The 18540-nt window shown below is 39.4% G+C and overlaps 2 protein-coding genes across 5 annotated transcripts in view; one reads left to right on the top strand and one right to left on the bottom strand.

Moving 5' to 3' along the window:
• The window catches only part of LOC126416192 (uncharacterized), a 206723-nt gene extending 204822 nt beyond the window's left edge, over window positions 1-1901 (top strand). For all 4 annotated transcript variants that reach the window (XM_050083777.1, XM_050083779.1, XM_050083778.1 and 1 more), the window contains one exon: window positions 157-1901. In XM_050083777.1, coding sequence (XP_049939734.1) covers window positions 157-272 — 116 coding nt within the window. In that variant the 3' untranslated portion in view covers window positions 273-1901. The remainder of the gene's footprint in view (window positions 1-156) is intronic.
• Window positions 1900-18540, bottom strand: part of LOC126416194 (tetratricopeptide repeat protein 12-like) — a 125571-nt gene continuing 108930 nt past the window's right edge. The window contains exon 5 of the mRNA XM_050083782.1: window positions 1900-2182. Coding sequence (XP_049939739.1) covers window positions 2154-2182 — 29 coding nt within the window. The 3' untranslated portion in view covers window positions 1900-2153. The remainder of the gene's footprint in view (window positions 2183-18540) is intronic.

Genomic DNA, 18540 nt, shown 5'->3' with positions numbered 1-18540 from the left:
AATCTAAGACACTTATGAGAGGCAGAGAAAAACACTTCTGGCTTTCAGTTTAAAGAAAATATGAGTGTCCCCTGTCAGTGGTGTCTTGCAAATAATGATGTGTACTGTAGTTTCATTTTAATGCATTCCATTAGCTCTTTTGTTTCTTTCTTCCAGGTGTCTCTCTTGAATTGGGTGTTCCAAAGATGATGCTATCAGAAGAAAGTCCTAAACCAAATATTGAACAGTTGATTCTGGAACTAGACTCATCAGTGGATCAAGATTGGCCATAATGTTGGCAAGGCTTTGTTTAATCTATTAATTTCAGGGTTACGGCTGTGTTCCAAGTATTACAGATTATTGTTAAAAAAAGTGAATTTTGGAATGTTATGGTAAATGAGTACATATAAACTTGTTATTACATTTCATGCTGAGTTTTACATGTTTTCTCATTTAGTTTGTAGCATTTTTGTGTAGTGTTGACATATAGTTTTACTGAGGCTTAAACTTAAAAGTACTGATAGTGGTCAGAACCACAAAGTATGGATGTGTAATTTTTATCTGAAAGTATGACTGGTTGGTTCACTTTTTTAATTAAATATTGTAGAATATTTCTTCAGATTGGTGAGTGTAATAGATGACATTTTATAATGTGATTGTCAAATGTGGATGTTAAGAGGCATACTCTGTAATGCTGTTAGATAATTTTAGAAGTGCCTCTAGTCCCTGTATGTATTATTTTTAATCCTGAATGGCAGAGTCATGGCCTCTGCTCATTTATGGTGTGACTGTGTGACTGAAAGAGATCTCTCTCAATATTTATGTAAAGGCTGGCATTCTGCCTTATTGCCTGTCCAGGAGTGCTGCTGGTGTCAGTGTGTTTAATATTTGTATAAATTTATTGACATATTTGTGCCAGGAACTACATAAAAACTGTTATCAAGAAACTGGTGTAGTATGTTGCTGTCAGTGTCTGGGCATGTATTTCAGTAATTGTTGACAAGGGACAGTTAATTAAATGCTAAAAGCTTAGAAGAATATTCCACGGTACTTCAAAACATTGGAATGTATGTGCACATCTAAGAAATGATATAGAGAGAAAGATTAATTTGCTAGTGAAATTGTATGCGCAGAATGTGAAATTGTAAAGGTAAGGTAGTGTATGTCTGTAGTTTGTTATTTTCTTTTGTTTAAAGCCATCAAGAAAAAGAAATTGAATGGAGAAATATTATGAGTATTGCATGTTAAAGAAGCTGCCACAACAAGTTTCTTCAGCTTATTTTCCACACTTCTCTAAAAATATAATACCTTGAAGTATCTCCTTTAGGAGGAAAATATTTATTCTAAATGTCAGTTAATATTTATTCTAGAAACTTTTAATTGAAAGTTTCTCTAATTAGTGCACTGTTACAGATTGTCATACTGAATGTCTATCAGATCTTCAAAAATGTGTGGCGGTGTGCATTTACCAGTTAACAGCTTCCTGGCAAACAGTTTTCATAATACATGCTAGTATGATCTTAATGAGCTCTGACCAGTGCTGGCCAAATGTACAGTTATCTAGTTCACGCTGGAAAGTTGTAAATATAAACTGTGCGCTTATATGAGTAGTGCTCCATACTGTCCATAAGGGAGCCATTTGACATTTCACAAGACCAAAGAACTAATGAAGTGTTTCATGTGGCTGTTTAATCATGCAGCATCTACAGTTGTTCCATATGAGACTGCAGAATAGCTGAATATCTGTAAAGAGTACCTGTTAATTATCTTGACTTTTTGTTATTTTCTTTTTCAAAATTACAAGTTTTCCTACTGTTTGTATTATATATATAGCAGATGTGTCTTGCTCAGAGATGACAATGTCTATGTTCTCTCTGAAGCTTTTTAATGTTTTATAAAAAAATAAAATAACATTACATGTATTTTCTTAGCATTTTACTTACTCCCATTACAACAATTATAAATCATTTCATTAATAGTTTGTGTTTACCAATTATATATTAAATAATGTGATGGTTTAAGTTTCAGTAGTAACTTACATTGTCAAAATAAGTTAAAAGCTCCAAGTGTTGTCCAGTGAGATGTTCATGATACATTAAGCTCTGGCTTAATTTACTGCTCTTGTTGTATTTTATTTTTCACTATGTTCCCTTTAGTTTTTGGAAGTCCTATGTTTAGTGTTCATTCCATGACTCCATATATTCTGAAACAAGCAATATTCAATGTGAAGAATATTCCAAACAGATTTGCTGTGTGCATTCTATGTCATTATTGTGGTACAAAATCAGTTACAATGGTAAACTGTATCACTCTCCAATTTCATGACAGCAGAGTTCCATTTTTATTCTTTCACCATGATGGGAATCAAAATGAATATGCTTCCTTGAGGCAGATAGAATCAAGCAAGGGGATGCATGATAAGTACTGCCGTGGAAAATAGCTAGCTCATTGTGATTTTCAAGTAGTTTTCTACACAAACTTAATGTAGCATGTAGCTATTTACCCTTCACCACAAATACAGAATTGTATTATCTGTGATCAGGGGCAACCACTCAATTGTCACTGATTGGTTCATGAAACACACAAAAACAAAAGAGCTCAGAGATTAACTTCGAAGGGGGGAGGGGGAGAATCCAAATGGTATGGATACTGAAACTGCTATAGAAGTCTTCATTTCTGTGGTGTGCAGCATATTCAGAAACCTGGATAGTAGAATTCATAGTTAGTCACAGCTTGGTTATACCCGGCGTAGACAGCTGGTTTTTTGTTGTTCCCACATAGATGAGTATACAGGAACTAAATCAGTGAGTGTAGAAATGAAAATTCTGTTTTTCTTAATTTTATGGGAGAAAGAAAGAACTCTTTCATATACACTCAATTAAACCCATTTGTGTGATCAGCTTCTGCATTTTGATTTCGATTGAAATTTCTAAAAATAAAAAGGTAGTTTTTATTATGCTGTTTCTGTACTACATGAATAACATATTTTTTTGGGGTGGGAGGGGAGGGTGGAAGTTATACTTAAAAAAGGAATGCCTAATATGGTGAAAAGGATAGTTGCTATCACCATGTAGCAGAGATGGTGAGTCACAGAAAGGCACAACAATAAGACTGTCAGAAAATGAGCTTTCAGCCAACAAGGCCCTCTTCGAAATTAGACAAAACACACACAAATGCAACTCACACACGATCACAATCTCTGGCAGACTGTGAGCAGCAGCACATGATGGGAGAGGCAAATGGATGGTGAGGGTGGGGAGGAGGCTAGGGCGGGCAGGGGGAGGGATGGCAGGGTAGGACTACGGGATGGTAATATGCTGCTTGTGGGAGTGTACAGGGATGAGATGGAGAGAAGACAGAGCAGCAAGGTGCAGTCGGGTGGTTAGATAGAGGGTGGTTTGGAAGGGGGATAGCGGAAAAGGAGAGAAGTAAAAAGACTGAGGGAACATTGGTGGAATAGAGGGCCATGTACTGCTGGAATGGAAACAGGGAAGGGGCTAGATGGGTAAGGACAATGACTAATGAAGGTTGAGGGCTTCGGGAATGTTGGATATATTGCAGGGAGTGTTCCCACCTGCGCAATTCAAAAATAAAAGCTGGTGGTGGTGGGAAGGATCCAGATGGCATAGGCTGTGAAGCAGTCACTGAAATTAAGAACGTAGTGTTTTGACAGTGTGCTCAGCAACAAGGTGGTTCAGATGTTTCTTGAAAGCAGTTTGTGAATGGTCATTCATACAGACAGACAGCTTTTTGATTGTCATGCCCACATAGAATTGAGAGTGGTGTATCAATTGTGGAAGAGCGGATTTTGAATGATACCATGCACAATAAGTAAAGGATATAGAAAAAATTTTGCTGACAAAGTTCTGGAATTTTTTGAACAGACTTTGAACGATTTAGGGGACAATTTGAGAAGCCCTCTTAGATTGCTTCTATATGATGTTGTTGTTTACAGTGTATTAAAGTCATGGGAAAATCAAAATTATTGCAGAATTATATTTAGACCAGGTATCAGCGTTATGTGAAAAGATGCATTTGACCGTAAACAACAAAAAGTGTCAAAAGTCCTCCACATGAGCACTAAAACAATCTATTACATTTTGTTTATATAATAAATAGCACATATTTAAAGATTATCAGTTCAACTAAATACATACAAAGTACAATTTTGAACAACATAAACTGGAACCATCGGACAGAAGATCTTCTGGGGAAAGTGAACCAAGGACTGTTTTTTATTGGCAGAGTGCTTAGAAGATGTAACAGATCTGCTAAACAGATTACTTACACTACTTTTGTCCACCCTCTTCTGGGATACTGTTGTATGGTAAGGGATCATCGCCATATTGGATTGACAGAGGACATTTGAAGGAAAAAAAAAAAAGTGTGTGAGAGAGATCTAATTTTCCATTGTCGCAAAAATAGGGAAGAGTCAGTCACTGATATGATACACAAATTAGGATGTCAGTCATTAAAACAAAGGCATTTTTTGTTGGAATGAGATCTTTTTACGAAATTTCAATCACAGCTCTCACCTCCAAATGTGAAAACAATTTGTTGACTCACATCTACATACAGAGAAATGACCATTTCAATAAAAAAAAAAAGTGCCATTTACTTAAGTGTGAATTGCAGAGTAGTCGTGTAGATGTATGTTGGGAATTATTTATATGAATGGAGATTTCTTTTTATGGAACCACCTGAACGATGAAGAGCAACATCTAGGAAAATAGTTAACTGACTTGGAGAAGGGTTAGGTGAAGTGCATTTGGGCCTAGGTGTTCAGGTTCTGGAGGAAAGAGCGGTCTGTGACCTTGTCATGAGTATATCCAAGCATTGTAATGAAGGTATTAAGTAGTAAGGATTCTTCTTGTAGCTCATACACAAGTTACAATACTGGGTATCAATGACAGTTCAAAATATTTGTTTGTAGATTGGCCTTCACAGGAGAAATAACAAAACATCCGAGTGAAATGGTTCTGAGCACTATGGGACTTAACTTCTGAGGTCATCAGTCTCCTAGAACTTAGAACTACTTAAACCTAACTAACCTAAGGACAGGCGCTCGGCCACTCCGGCCGGCCCGAGGGATATGATCATCAGTTTTCAACTACTTTTTCTCCACCTATACCTCTACAAAACAGTATTTTTAAGCCTCTCCTCTTTTCTTAATATATCCAGTTTCTTTTTATTAGATTCTACACAGAGTATGCGAAAGAACTTGCCCCCCTTCTAACAGCCGTGTACCGCAAGTCTCTAGAGGAACGGAAGGTTCCAAATGATTGTAAAAGCGCACAGGTAGACCCAGTCTTCAAGAAGGGTCATCGAGCAGATGCACAAAACTACAGACCTATATCTCTGACATTGATCTGTTGTAGAATTTTAGAACATGTTTTTAGCTCGCGTATCATGTCATTTCTGGAAACCCAGAATCTACTCTGTAGGAATCAACATGGATTCCGGAAACAGCAATCGTATGAGACCCAACTCGCTTTATTTGTTCATGAGACCCAGAAAATATTAGATACAGGCATCCCAGGTAGATGCCATTTTCCTTGACTTCCGGAAGGCATTCGATACAGTTCCGCACTGTCGCCAGATAAACAAAGTAAGAGCCTACGGAATATCAGGCCAGCTGTGTGGCTGGATTGAAGAGTTTTTAGCAAACAGAACACAGCATGTTGTTCTCAATGGAGAGACATTAAAGTAACCTCTGGCATGCCACAGAGGAGTGTTATGGGACCATTGCTTTTCCAAATATATATAAATGACCTAGTAGATAGTGTCGGAAGTTCCATGCGGCTTTTCGTGGATGATGCTGTAGTATACAGAGAAGCTGCAGCATTAGAAAATTACAGCGAAATGCAGGAAGCTCTGCAGCGGATAGGCACTTGGTGCAGGGAGTGGCAACTGAGCCTTAACATACACAAATGTAATGTATTGCGAATACATAGAAAGAAGGACCCTTTATTGTATGATTATATGATAGCGGAACAAACACTAGTAGCAGTTACTTCTGTAAAATATCTGGGAGTATGCATGCAGAACGATTTGAAGTGGAATGATCATATAAAATTAATTGTTAGTAAGGCAGGTGCCAGGTTGAGATTCATTGGGAGAGTCCTTAGAAAATGTAGTCCATCAACAAAGGAGTTGGCTTACAAAACACTGGTTCGACCTGTACTTGAGTATTGCTCATCAATGTGGGATCCATACCAGGTCGGGTTGACAGAGGAGATAGAGGAGATCCAAAGAAGAGCAGCGCGTTTTGTTGCAGGGTTATTTGGTAAGCGTGATAGCGTTAAGGAGATGTTTAGCAAACTCAAGTGGCACACTCTGCCAGAGAGACGCTCTGCATCGCGGTGTCCAGGTTTCGAGAGGGTGCGTTTCTCAGTGAGGTATCGAATATATTGCTTCCCGCTACTTATACCTCCCGAGGAGATCACGAATGTAAAATTAGAGAGATTCGAGCGCGCACGGAGGCTTTCCGGCAGTCGTTCTTCCCGCGAACCATGTGCGACTGGAATAGGAAAGGGAGGTAATGACAGTGGCACGTAAAGTGCCCTCTGCCCCACACCGTTGGGTGGCTTGCGGAGTATAATTGTTGATGTAGATGTAGATTCAGTAATTATCTATGCTCTCCCACTCTCCTCAGTACAACCTAGTTTTTCACCTCATTCACATATCACAAGCCCTCATTGTCCACATTTCAGCACCATGAAGGAGGTTGCTTCGTGCAAACACTTTATCAATCCTTTCCTCGGATCTTTTTTCATATTGTTATGCATAACTCTCATTGTCTTCCAAAATGCCTCTGTGACCACAGCTATCAATGTTTTAATTTCTGTGCTGTGCTTCCAATAGCCCTTATCTTTCATTCATAGTTAGGAGGACCATGGTGCCTGTAAACCCCAGACACCGTAATGGAAGGTAGGAGATGAGGTACTGGTGGAAGTAAAGCTGTGAGGATGTGTTGTGGTCGTGCTTGCTCACGAAAGGCAAAGATCCCAAGATTTTTACTCTTGGTGTGCCACACAGTTTTAATCTGTCAGGAAGTTTCACCATGTTCTTCTGCCTCCAATTTTTGCACCCTTTGCCTCTAGTGGGGAGCAATGAGAACCAAAAGGACCTAAAGCACACTGTCATCGGTTTTGAGACTGTAAGGTGTACGTATGCTGCTGCCATCTGTTGAGCCGGCTGGAGTGGCCGAGCGGTTCTAGGCGCTACAGTCTAGAACCGCGCAATCGCTATGGTCGCAGGTTCGAATCCTGCCTCGGGCATGGATGTGTGTGATGTCCCTAGGTTAGTTAGGTTTAAGTAGTTCTAAGTTCTAGGGGACTGATGACCTCAGATATCAAGTCCCATAGTGCTCAGAGCCATTTTGCCATCTGTTGATCTTACGGTGAACCAGTTTTATCTACATCTGTAAATTTAAATTGTTTCACAAAAGGCTGCCTCAACGATTTCTTAGATATTAATTTCCATATGAACCCAAAGCACAAAGCATAATTTTGTTTCTCTGCACTGCTCCACTGTTACCTAGGGTTACCAACATAATTTGATGTCTACATCATGTACATAGTATTAGTACTTTGTAATTGGAGGATCACTGGACCATGAAGTGTTGGAATAGGCCATAATTGTGTATTAACACATTTACTATCTGTTCTGTATGTTCTGATTCAAATTAATTACAAACTTGACAAATGTCAAGAGACGCTATTGTCACTAACCTATATATGGAAATTTTGTGAATTAACATTAATCCAGCCATACATTACGAGAGAGAGAGAGAGAGAGAGAGAGAGAGAGAGAGAGAGAGAGAGAGAGAGAGAGAGAGAGTGTGTGTGTGTATTTTCCACATCTCCTCCTCAAACACTGAACTGATTTCAACTAAACTGGGTACACATATCCCTTACTCTCAGGCAACAATCGCTGTGGAGGGTAAGGACCACTACGTATCATAGTTCAGGGATTATGACATCATCAACAGAGATGCATGAAAAACTGCCGTGTTGCACATGATGTTTATAAATTCATTACTTCTTTTCTACTAACTCTTTTCACAACACATTTCACCAACAGTATCCACGTATTTCGCTGAATGTACCTACACAAACATATCACTGCCATTGTATGGCAAATGGTTCAAGAAATCTGACATCATAAACACCAAGATATGAAAAAATGTGTATTGCATGAAGAGCTGTATTAAATGTATTCCTAGCTACTGAATCACCTCTACAGTCGAGCCTACTTCAGGAAATTTGTGATATCTGGCAATGCTTTTGATGGCTTTCAATTGCAAAGCTCAAACAGATGTAGGCAAAAACAATAGCTGTCTATAGAACCATGAAGGTGGTGGTAACATAATGACGTTTACAAAATTATGTTGTACACACTTAAAGCAGCTTTGCTCAGTGTACAGAAACTGCCCAGGATCATGTGTTTTAATTTATACCTTATGCATATTTTTTTGTACGACTGATCATAATTTCAAAGGTGTTTTCACTAATACATGTAAATGAAATTTTTTCTTGGTTCTTCACTACAAACACAGTTCTTTTTTTTTGTTTTTCCTAATAGAAAATTGGCAACATGAATACTTGGACAACGTCCAATTGTCAGCTAGTAATAAATATAATCCTCAATATTAATTAAAATAATGCACCCACATTATGGTATGATATATTTTTTCACAGGAAATACAAGATGCTGAGATCCGAGACCAGTCTATTCTCCTCCAAACTTTGTGTCTGTTCTTTGGGCCCTTATGGTTCTCAGTGTCGCATATATACTCTCGAAGTACACACTGAAATGAATGGGAGGCAGCAGCATCTTATCTTACTCCTTTTCCTTATTCAGACCAGTTGGTAATTTCTTCTCTCACCTTCAATTTCCATTTTTTAATTTGAATACAATGAGTTAATTAGTCACCTGCTCTTCCAGTTGTGTCTTTTTTTCACTAATTACAGTTGTAAGTTTATCTGAATTCACATTAAAAATGCCTTTTCCAGCTTTCTAAACACGTGTATAAATGCTGCTTACGGTATGTCTGATTCTCAACACAGTTCATTAATCAGTTTCCTCTACATCTTTTCTGTAGCTTTTTTATTTTTCCTTCTGTCTTCCATCTTGGAATCATTTTCTGTGAAATCAATTTTTCCTGGCCCTTTTACATACCATGTAATGTTCCGTTTTGTTTTTATGATTCCAGTAACTGGTTTCCTTACTAGGCACTTCTTTGTTTCACAATTTGCTAATAGTTCAGATGACAGTATTTTCTGATGTGTATTCTTTCTTCAATATTATCTTCTATATGTCACATTTTTTCACCTCAGCAGCCTTCTTCATTTTTTTCAAAATGATCAATTTCTCCCACATGTTTTGAGGTCACTATTAATATTTGTACCTGATAATGAGTGCACCTTCTTGATTCCATTTGCTTGCTTTTTATATCATCAGTATACAATCAGTTTGGTTTCTAGCATTATCCCATGGTGACTTTGAAGTGTAGACCCTCATAGTGTGATTTTTGAACCATTTATTTATTACTACTAGCTGTCTTTCCCTGCACAAGTCAATAAGCTGTCCACCTCCTTCATCCATCTTTCCAAGACCATGATTGCCCCGCTTTCTTCCTTTTGCGATGGCTTTCTCATTATTTTGCAGTAGCTTTGATTATCAATTCTTGTCTGTCATGTTTTATGTCATCCTGTGAGTAGATAAAAATGTTCTGTAATTTGTACATTTACTTGGATGAACAATATATACTTTCAATTAGGAATGAGGTGGTGCATTTGGTGTCCGGGCAATGCTTGAAAATGTGAGTATTCCATGGCAGGTGGGCCGTACACACGGTGATGTTGTTGTAAGGAGATATAGCATGTGTCTGGTGGCAATAAATAAAAACTGTGGATGTGTCTTTGGATGTAGTAATGGAAGCAGTAGGCAATGTATTGGAGATGCTGATCAACAGAGGCAGAGTATCTTTTTGTGGGAGCACTGTAATCAGCTACATGTGGCAACCATAGGAACAGCAATGTAGTTTGTTTTGGATAGCACGTAAAATGGGGTGTACAAGGGACTGTCAGTGTCCACCGTGAGACATAGTCAGGTGACAGGTTTTGTAATGGACATATTATTATGATGAGATGCTGGAGGTAATGTTGTAATAACATTGTAGTCATAAGATGAGGGTGGTTTAATAAGCCTTCTAATAAAGCAAGAAAAAGTGTTTGTTTTATAAATAACTGACTTTACTTCTCGACAGATTCACTGAAGCACCAAAGAAACTGGTACAGGCATTCATATTCAACTACAGACAGAATATGACGCTGTGGTCTTCAACACCTATATGAGACAACAAGTGTCTGGCACAGTTGTTAGATTGGTTGCTGCTGCTACAAACGCAGGTTATCAAGATTCAGGTGAGTCTGAACGTGGTGTTTTAGTCAGCGCACAAGTGATGGATCACAGCATCTCCGAGGGTAGCAATGAAGTGGGGATTTTCCCGTACAACCATTTCACGAGTGTACCATGAATATCAGGAATCCATTAAAACATCAAATATCCAACATCGCTGTGGGCAGAAAAAGATTCAGCAGGAACAGGGCCAACAATGACTGAAGAGAATAGTTCCACGTGACAGACATGCAACCCTACCGCAAATTGCTGCAGATTTCAATGCTGGGCCATCCACAAGTGTCAGCATGTGAACCATTCAACACAACATCACATATTGGCTTTCAGGGCCACACTCGTGCACCCTTGATGATTGCACGACACAAGGCTTTATGCCTCACCTGGGCCCATCAGTACCGACATTGGACTGTTGATGACTGGAAACATGTTGCCTGCTCGGATGAGTCTCGTTTCAAATTGTATTGAGTGGATGCATGTGTACGGGTATGGAGACAGCCTCATGAATCCGTGGACCCTGCATGTAAGCAGGGGACTGTTCAAGCTAGTGGAGTGTGGCGTGAGGAGCTGGAGTCATATGGGACCCCTGATACGTCTAGATATGACTCTGGCAGGTGACATTTACATAGGCTTCCTGTGTCATTACCTGCATCCATTCATGTCCATTGTGCATTCCGGCAGACTTTGGCAACTCCAGCGGACAATGTGACACCCCCACACATCCAGAATTGCTACAGAGTTGTTCCAGGAACACACTTCTGAGTTTAAACACTTATGCTGGCCACCAAACTCCTCAAACATGAATATTATTGAGCATATCTGGAATGCCGTGCAACATGCTGTTCAGGAGAGATCTCTGCCCCCTCATACCCTTACAGATTTATGAACAGCACTGCAGGATTCATGGCCTCAATTCCCTCCTGCACTACTTCAGACGATAGTCAAGTGCACACTACATCATGCTGCAATACTGCATGCTCATGGGGGCCCTACATGATATCAGGCAGGTGTACCAGTTTCTTTGGCTCTTCAGAGTAATACAAGGGTGGTTCCTTAGGGTAATACGAGAGAGGTTTAATAAGTCTTCTAATAATGCAAGAAAAAATGTTTGTTTTATAAATAACTGACTTTACTTCTCGACATAAGATTTCTTTGAGGTACATGCAATTTGTCCAGTTTTTTCACCCCACTGGAAAAATAGGTTTTATCAAACTCTGCAGAATACTCGTTGATTGCATTTGATGAAGACTTTTTATCAAGCCAAATTTTCAGGTTAGGGAACAGGAAGGAGTAACTGGGGTTAGGTTTGGTGAATAGGGTGGATGAGGAGCCAATTCAAAGCCCAGTTAAAGCACTTTAGCCATTGTTGTCACTAATGTTTGGCACGATCCATAACCCTGATGAAAGAGCACTGTTCTGCATGCCAACCTTGGTCTTTTTTTTTTTTTCAGCCAATCCAAGCTTCAAATGACCCAACAATGAAGCATAATAGAATCCAGTTATTGTTATACCCTTTCCAAATAATCTGTAACGATTATTCAAGGATGTGACTGTGAGCTAACACGGCACCCACCTTGCACACATCTTCTTAATAAACAATTCTCCATGCAGCATATTATGCACTCAGTTGAAATGCCAACAGTATCAGCAGTCTCACTGATTTTTATTTGGCCGTCTTGCATTACCATATAACAATATCACGAAAAGAAAAGTTGTACTCACCATATAGCAGAGATGCTGAGTCACAGGCACGCACAACAAAAAGACTGTCACAAATAAAGCTTTCGGCCCGTAAGGCCTTCACCAAAAATAGATGACACATAACACACTCAAGCAAATGCAAGTCACACATACGACTGCAGGTCTCGGGCAAATAAACCACAAGGCAGTGTGGTTTCAGTTGCCTAAGACTGCAGTCGTGTGTTAGAGTTGCGTTTGCATGAGTGCATGTGTGTGTGTGTCTCTTGTCTGTTTTTTGACAAAGTCCTTACCTGCCTAAAGCTTTATTTGTGACAGTCTTTTTGTTGTGCCTATCTGTGACTCAGCATCTCTGCTATATGGTGAGTAGCAACTTTCCTTTTCATAATATTGCTGCATTCCATCCTGGATTTTCCATTGCTTGATTTTTGCATTACCATATCGTGGATTTAGTCAATGATTTCCTTCCTGATGATGTAAATTGGACAACTGGAGTGCACTCTGCTTTTGATTCCTGTCCACCCACATTCAATTTCATTAATCCGAAAGTAAAAGGTATTCGGTGATGGTGCAGAGTCCACGTGAACTTTGTCCAATTATGTTTTTATGTGTGCGCAGTCCCACCCTTCAAATTAAAATGGATAATAATTGCATGAAACTCAGTTCTCTCCATTTTCAATTGCATATGACGCACTGACCAATTCAGACAGCTTTCAACAATAAACTGTACATTGTATATTGTTGAAATTTTTTGTACAATCTTTGGAATAATGGAGCTTACCAACCAGGAATGTGCAACAGAAATGTTCCATTCTTTTGTGGAAATTTACGAGACGTATCAAACCACCCTCATATTTGTAAATGATGGTATCAGAAAGCAGGTGGAGACCTTGTAATTCACGACAATGATGGTGGAATCTTTGTCAATGAAAGGAGCAATATGGTTATGATTAGTATGACATCATAAGTAGCATTCTGTTCTATTCATTTGATGTTGCACTCATTAGGAAGAGGCAGATAAGAGATGAGAAATCCTTGGAAAGTTGTCAGGGGGTGGCTGGGTGGATGAAGCAGCAGACCGACAGTTGGGATTAGTTTGCATCTGTTTCAGACAAAGTTGAAGGTATATTTTTGAGTGTATGTTGTCAGTAGGATGGAGAGCAAATAAATGCTTTCACTGAAAGGAACAAGTAAAGAAAAGCAGGTCTTTTTCTAGTAGAGCAATGTTAATCCTGGTTTTGAAGCTGAACCTGAAAATGAGGTTTTCTGAGAGGACTGAGACTTCTTCAGGGGTCAGATTTTTTCAGATTAGGTGAGACAGTGTTGGACATGGTGTTTTATGGGAGGTGAAGGAAATTCTTGAGGCTGTGGAAGGTGGTGGTGGTGGTGGTGGTGGTGGTGGTGGTGGTGGTGGTCAGCTGCCCATGGCTGTGAGTAGTCGACAGAATAATTTGGAATGTATGATAGTTTCTTTGTAGAGTAGAGGTATTCTCAGCTGGAAATGAAACGAGTAGTTGAGATAGCTTTGTCACATGCTATTGGGAATGTTATTCCAGCTGTCGGAGAACAAGAATCTCTCTCTCTCTCTCTCTCTCTCTCTCTCTCTCTCTCTCTCTCTCTTTGAAATCGAAGAACAGGATTACTGCCACAGAAAAAAATAATTTTTCAAAATGAACAGAGAATGTTGATTAAGTCTGAGTATGGATAGTGTGATTATGGAAGACCAGAGTGCTGAGGATTAGAGACTGATAGACTCTTGAAAGGTGAAAATCTATATGAAAAGATAGATGGCAGCACAAGGTACTGATTTTAATGATAAGCTCGTTGGAACGGATATCAAGTGCTAGACAAGATATCAGGAATAGTATGTGGAACTTGACTTCTTGCTAGTATGAGCATGAGTTTTCTAAACTGGTAAAGTAAAAGCAAGAATTCACAGTACAACTGGTAGGACAGACAATGTGGCAAAAGAGGGTTTTCTGTAATGAAAATACAAGATGTGTTCAAAAAGAAACTGTAACAGTGCATCAACCAGCACATGGAGCACGCATAGCAGCAGATTTAGACAACAAACTACCATTTTCTGTGTTTCACTATGACAGTGAGCAAGTTACAGCTGCTGAAGTGAGCATGTGACCAAGCTGCTCATGAAATTAGTCCCAAAGCAATGAAAGGGATTTAAGAACAATGTGTGTATGTGCAAGTGAAATTCTGGCAGTTGCTTAGACAAGCAAACAGGAAGGACTGTAGGAGTCATAAACAGTGTTATGAGAGGTTTAAGTGTTTTCAAGAGAGCAGAATGTCAGTCAGTGATGATCCCAGTCTCAGATCATCATCTACATCAACAGAGGGTGTCCACGTAGAGAGATTATGTGCTGTGATTTGTGGAAATCATCATTTAACTGTTCAAGAAGTTGCTGACAAAGTGGGCATCAGGGTACGATCGTATCATCAAATTTTGAGTGACAAACTTGAGATACGTCAAATCAATGACGAAGTGCCAACCCATGCCCACTCTCTGTCCACAGCTATGCAGCAAAACATAATCCCATTGTGCCCCCATCTACCATATTCTCCAGACCAAGCCCCCCAAACTAAAAACCATCTTCAAAGGACATTGTTTCCAAATTACAGAGGAAATTCAGACAATGTGACAAGAGATCTGTGCACCATCCTAAAAAATGCATTCCTGGAGGCCTTTCAAAAGTGGGAGAAAGGATGGGAACAGTGTATCACCAGTAGAGGGGACTGTTTTGAGGGCCACAGTGCTTACAGTGTTGTACAATAAGTAATAAATGTGTTAAAGTAAAAGTTTGGTTTCTTTTTGATCACATCTTGCATGACAATGAAGCCTTTCATGAAGGATTTATTATGTGTATAAACTGTTCTCACTGCACTAGTCATGTTAATTCAGTAGGAAACTCCAGACTTTTGATAAAAACTACCACTATCTTCATCAGGAAAGAAACTGACAGTCAAAAAGGTAAATGAATCACACAGGTGTAATAGATGTAGTAGAGCCAATGATCTCACTACTACCGGGATGCTGAACTTCAGCTGTTTGATCGCCCCAGCCATAATGCTCGTATTTCGTGTCTTGTCAAACTACAACATGGCTGCTAGGGAAGTCACCAAAACATGAAAAGAAAATACACTTTGATTCTGCTCCCACAGCAGCCTATTACACTACATGTTCAGAACAAGCAATCAGTATGCAATTCTTTGTCACATACAGACCGATGGAAATTTGTGTGCCAAACCACAACATGGCGGACGATAAAAGCACGTGGATCTGCAGCCACGCTGCAGTTCTATACTCACAGACCATACTTTTACATCTAGGTTGTATAGAGATCACTGAGTAGTGCCCACTGCAACCAGAGATTAGATTGGTGCCAATGATGCAATTTAGCTTGCAGCATCTTTGCTCCCATTATAACATATAATCATGGAGATATGGAATTTGCAGTAAGCAGTGTATGGAGGCAGGTACTTGATAAATGTCTCACATTATACGTCATGAAAGAAACAAAGATGCTGTGAGTGACATAGCATCATTGGCACCATTGCACTCTCTGGTCACAATGGGCCCTACTACACCTGTGTATTTTGTTACATCTTCAATAGTCAGTTGCTTCTTCGTGACAGTGTCAAAAGCTCAGAATTTCAAGAATTAATATGACAAGTACACTGAGAAGTGTTTATACAGAAATGAAAATGTTTTATAAACAAATGGTTGTAGAAAATGGATTTAAATGGTTAATAAGATGTAGGTGGCAGCGTATAAGCTTTAACTAATGAGGATGAGATTATGTTTAAAAACAATCACTTGAGTAAGTGATAGGCAGGAGTTGGCAAAGCTATTTTATACAGTGCGTACTGACTGAAGAAATAAATAAGATGGAAAAAATGCAATTACACAGATTCCAACAATAACATAAATGCCATGCCCAAAACAGCAGTGGTTTGAAATATGACCGCTGTTGGCATAATGGGTCAACGACAACAATGAGCATCTAAGCTTCACAACAATGGGTGACTGTATGCCTACACGAAACTGGTATGGTAGAGGAGAGAAGAGTATGCAAATAAGAAGATTCAGAGCTTGTACAAATAAGTTATAGCTTCAAAAAGAGAAAAGGCAACAAAGGGACAATGAAGAATAAGACGCAGTTATGGAAGAGAGCGAAACAGAACCTAATAAACAAAAACTGGACTAGGCAGACACTCATCTATAGCTCATTGATGTATGGCACACGGTATCACGTAACAGAGTAGAGACATTACTAGCTTTCGTACTGCCACTAGTTTTTCCCAGTAAGTACATACCCGCAACAGCAGTAACAGTAATCATGCGACGCTTCATGTCAACATGGCTAGGGACAGGGGGCTAGAAGATAGGAAACAACTTCATTAAAAGGAAGGTAATACGATATCTGGGGCAAGGAGGGATTGCAGTGGCATGGGAGAGAATTGGAGATGTATACAAAGGTGAGAACAATGTTTGCTCAGAGAAGGAATAGTGTGAAAAACAATAAGAGAGTACAAGTAAGGGTAAAGAAGTGGAATGTGGACTGTTGTAGGTTAGACCAGGGGAGTGTTTGAAGAACAGGAGATTTCCTGGAGCAGTATTTCCCAACTGCATAGTTCAGAGGAGTTGTTGCTGGATCCAGTCGGGATGGGTTCTCAAGCAGGTATTGAAGTTATTGATTTGACGTACAAGATGGTCAACAATCAAGTGATCAATTTCGTATCTGAGAACAGATCACTAAACACCACACGGAAGACACAAATAAGACACACTCAAACGAAGCAGGAGGAAGAAAGAGAAACAATCTAGAAGAAGAAACCAGGTGCCTGTCCTTCTTTTCATATGCAGGGCTGCCCACAGCCAAGATTGCAGGATAATGGAGAAGTACAACATAAAAACTCATTTTCTGCTCAACAGTTACAACTGAAAATGTGCATCTGTCAGCCAAAGATCAATAAAAGTTAAGTCAATGTAAGTTGATCACTGACAGTTGGAGTGGGGTGGGCACAGCAGCTTTGCAGACCTACCTTAACCAATAATGTAACACTGTTTTGTAAATGTCTCGGTTGCAACGTTTATGTGTTGTCAGTGCTCTGTAGAGGGCTACTGTTTTTTCCTGCAGCCATTAGTACTTTGCAGTTGAAAGCTACCAAGAGCACTGCAAGCTGTCAGGAATCTTCTTACACCATCTCAACTATAGGGCTACAGACTGCTGGCATCTACAACATCAGATGAGAGTGTAGCATGCAGTGCATCACCTACAGACAAAAATGCATCTCACAGTATTATTCAGAACATGTGAGGCACATTGGCCTCTACCAAACTGATAAGTCTGCAGTGGAGCACAACATCAACAAAGGACATGTTGTTTTTGAACAGATGAATGTGCTGTGCTGCACCAAATGGTTGTAGACTGATGATCTTAACAACTGGGACAGCTGTTTCTAACCGTGCTCAACATTGGATGTGGAGTTAGCAAACACACGTCAGAAATACTCTGAAGTGAACTCAGCAGAGGCACTGAGCAGAATGCACACGCAGCACCATGAACCAATATCCAGACCGCCACCCACCCTGCTGGCCCTCCTGTCCGTTCTCCTCCTACTCCACCATCTCTACCCTCCTCGATCCCTACCACAGGCTGCGATACATCTTCTGGAGGCATTACATAATTGGTCTACACGTTGGGTCCTCATCAGAGGGGACTGCAGTCAAGCAGCAATAAATGAACGAACTGGCCATAAATCCAATGGTATGACTGAAGATGACAGGTACAAAACTTGCAGATATGTTGCAACAACATAACCCCAAGAGAAGATTCCACCAATGAAATTCACTGAGGAAACCAGCATTCCCAGTGTAAAATCACCCATAAATTTTCTTAAACCTACAAAACACTAGAAACAAAGATAGGAATATGCTTATATTTTTGATTGGAAATTCTATAAAAAAAGAAATTTACTTACATATCTGATTATATACATTTCATATCTGTAAAACGCTACAAAAAATATTCACAGTTTATTATTTAAAAAATTGTACTTATCTATACATCTGATGATGTGGTTAAATTGTAACCTAATGCATTGGTGTCCAAAACTTAAGGACAAATATAACTTTTGCGTGATGTTTCACTGCCAAGTAACATAGCATGATGAAGCTTGGGTTGTACAAAAAGAGAATTGCTACAGTATCGTACAGAAGGCAACTGAAAGACATAAAATGACACTTTGATCGTACATAGAGAGAATTGCTACAGTACAGTACAGAAGGTAACTGAAAGACATACCCAAGGAGATGAACAGAAATGACACTTCTACTCAGAAATAATTACACTGAAGTCACCAGACACTAAAAAAGGTTGTACATGTTTCTTAATAGTGTGTGAGATCACCACAGATGACAGTGCA

This window comes from Schistocerca serialis, chromosome 8 (assembly GCF_023864345.2).
Source record: "Schistocerca serialis cubense isolate TAMUIC-IGC-003099 chromosome 8, iqSchSeri2.2, whole genome shotgun sequence".
In the NCBI taxonomy this organism is placed as follows: Eukaryota; Metazoa; Arthropoda; class Insecta; order Orthoptera; family Acrididae; genus Schistocerca; species Schistocerca serialis.
The sequence above is the reverse complement of the archived record's forward strand: the minus strand, read 5'-3'. Positions and strand labels throughout refer to the sequence as shown.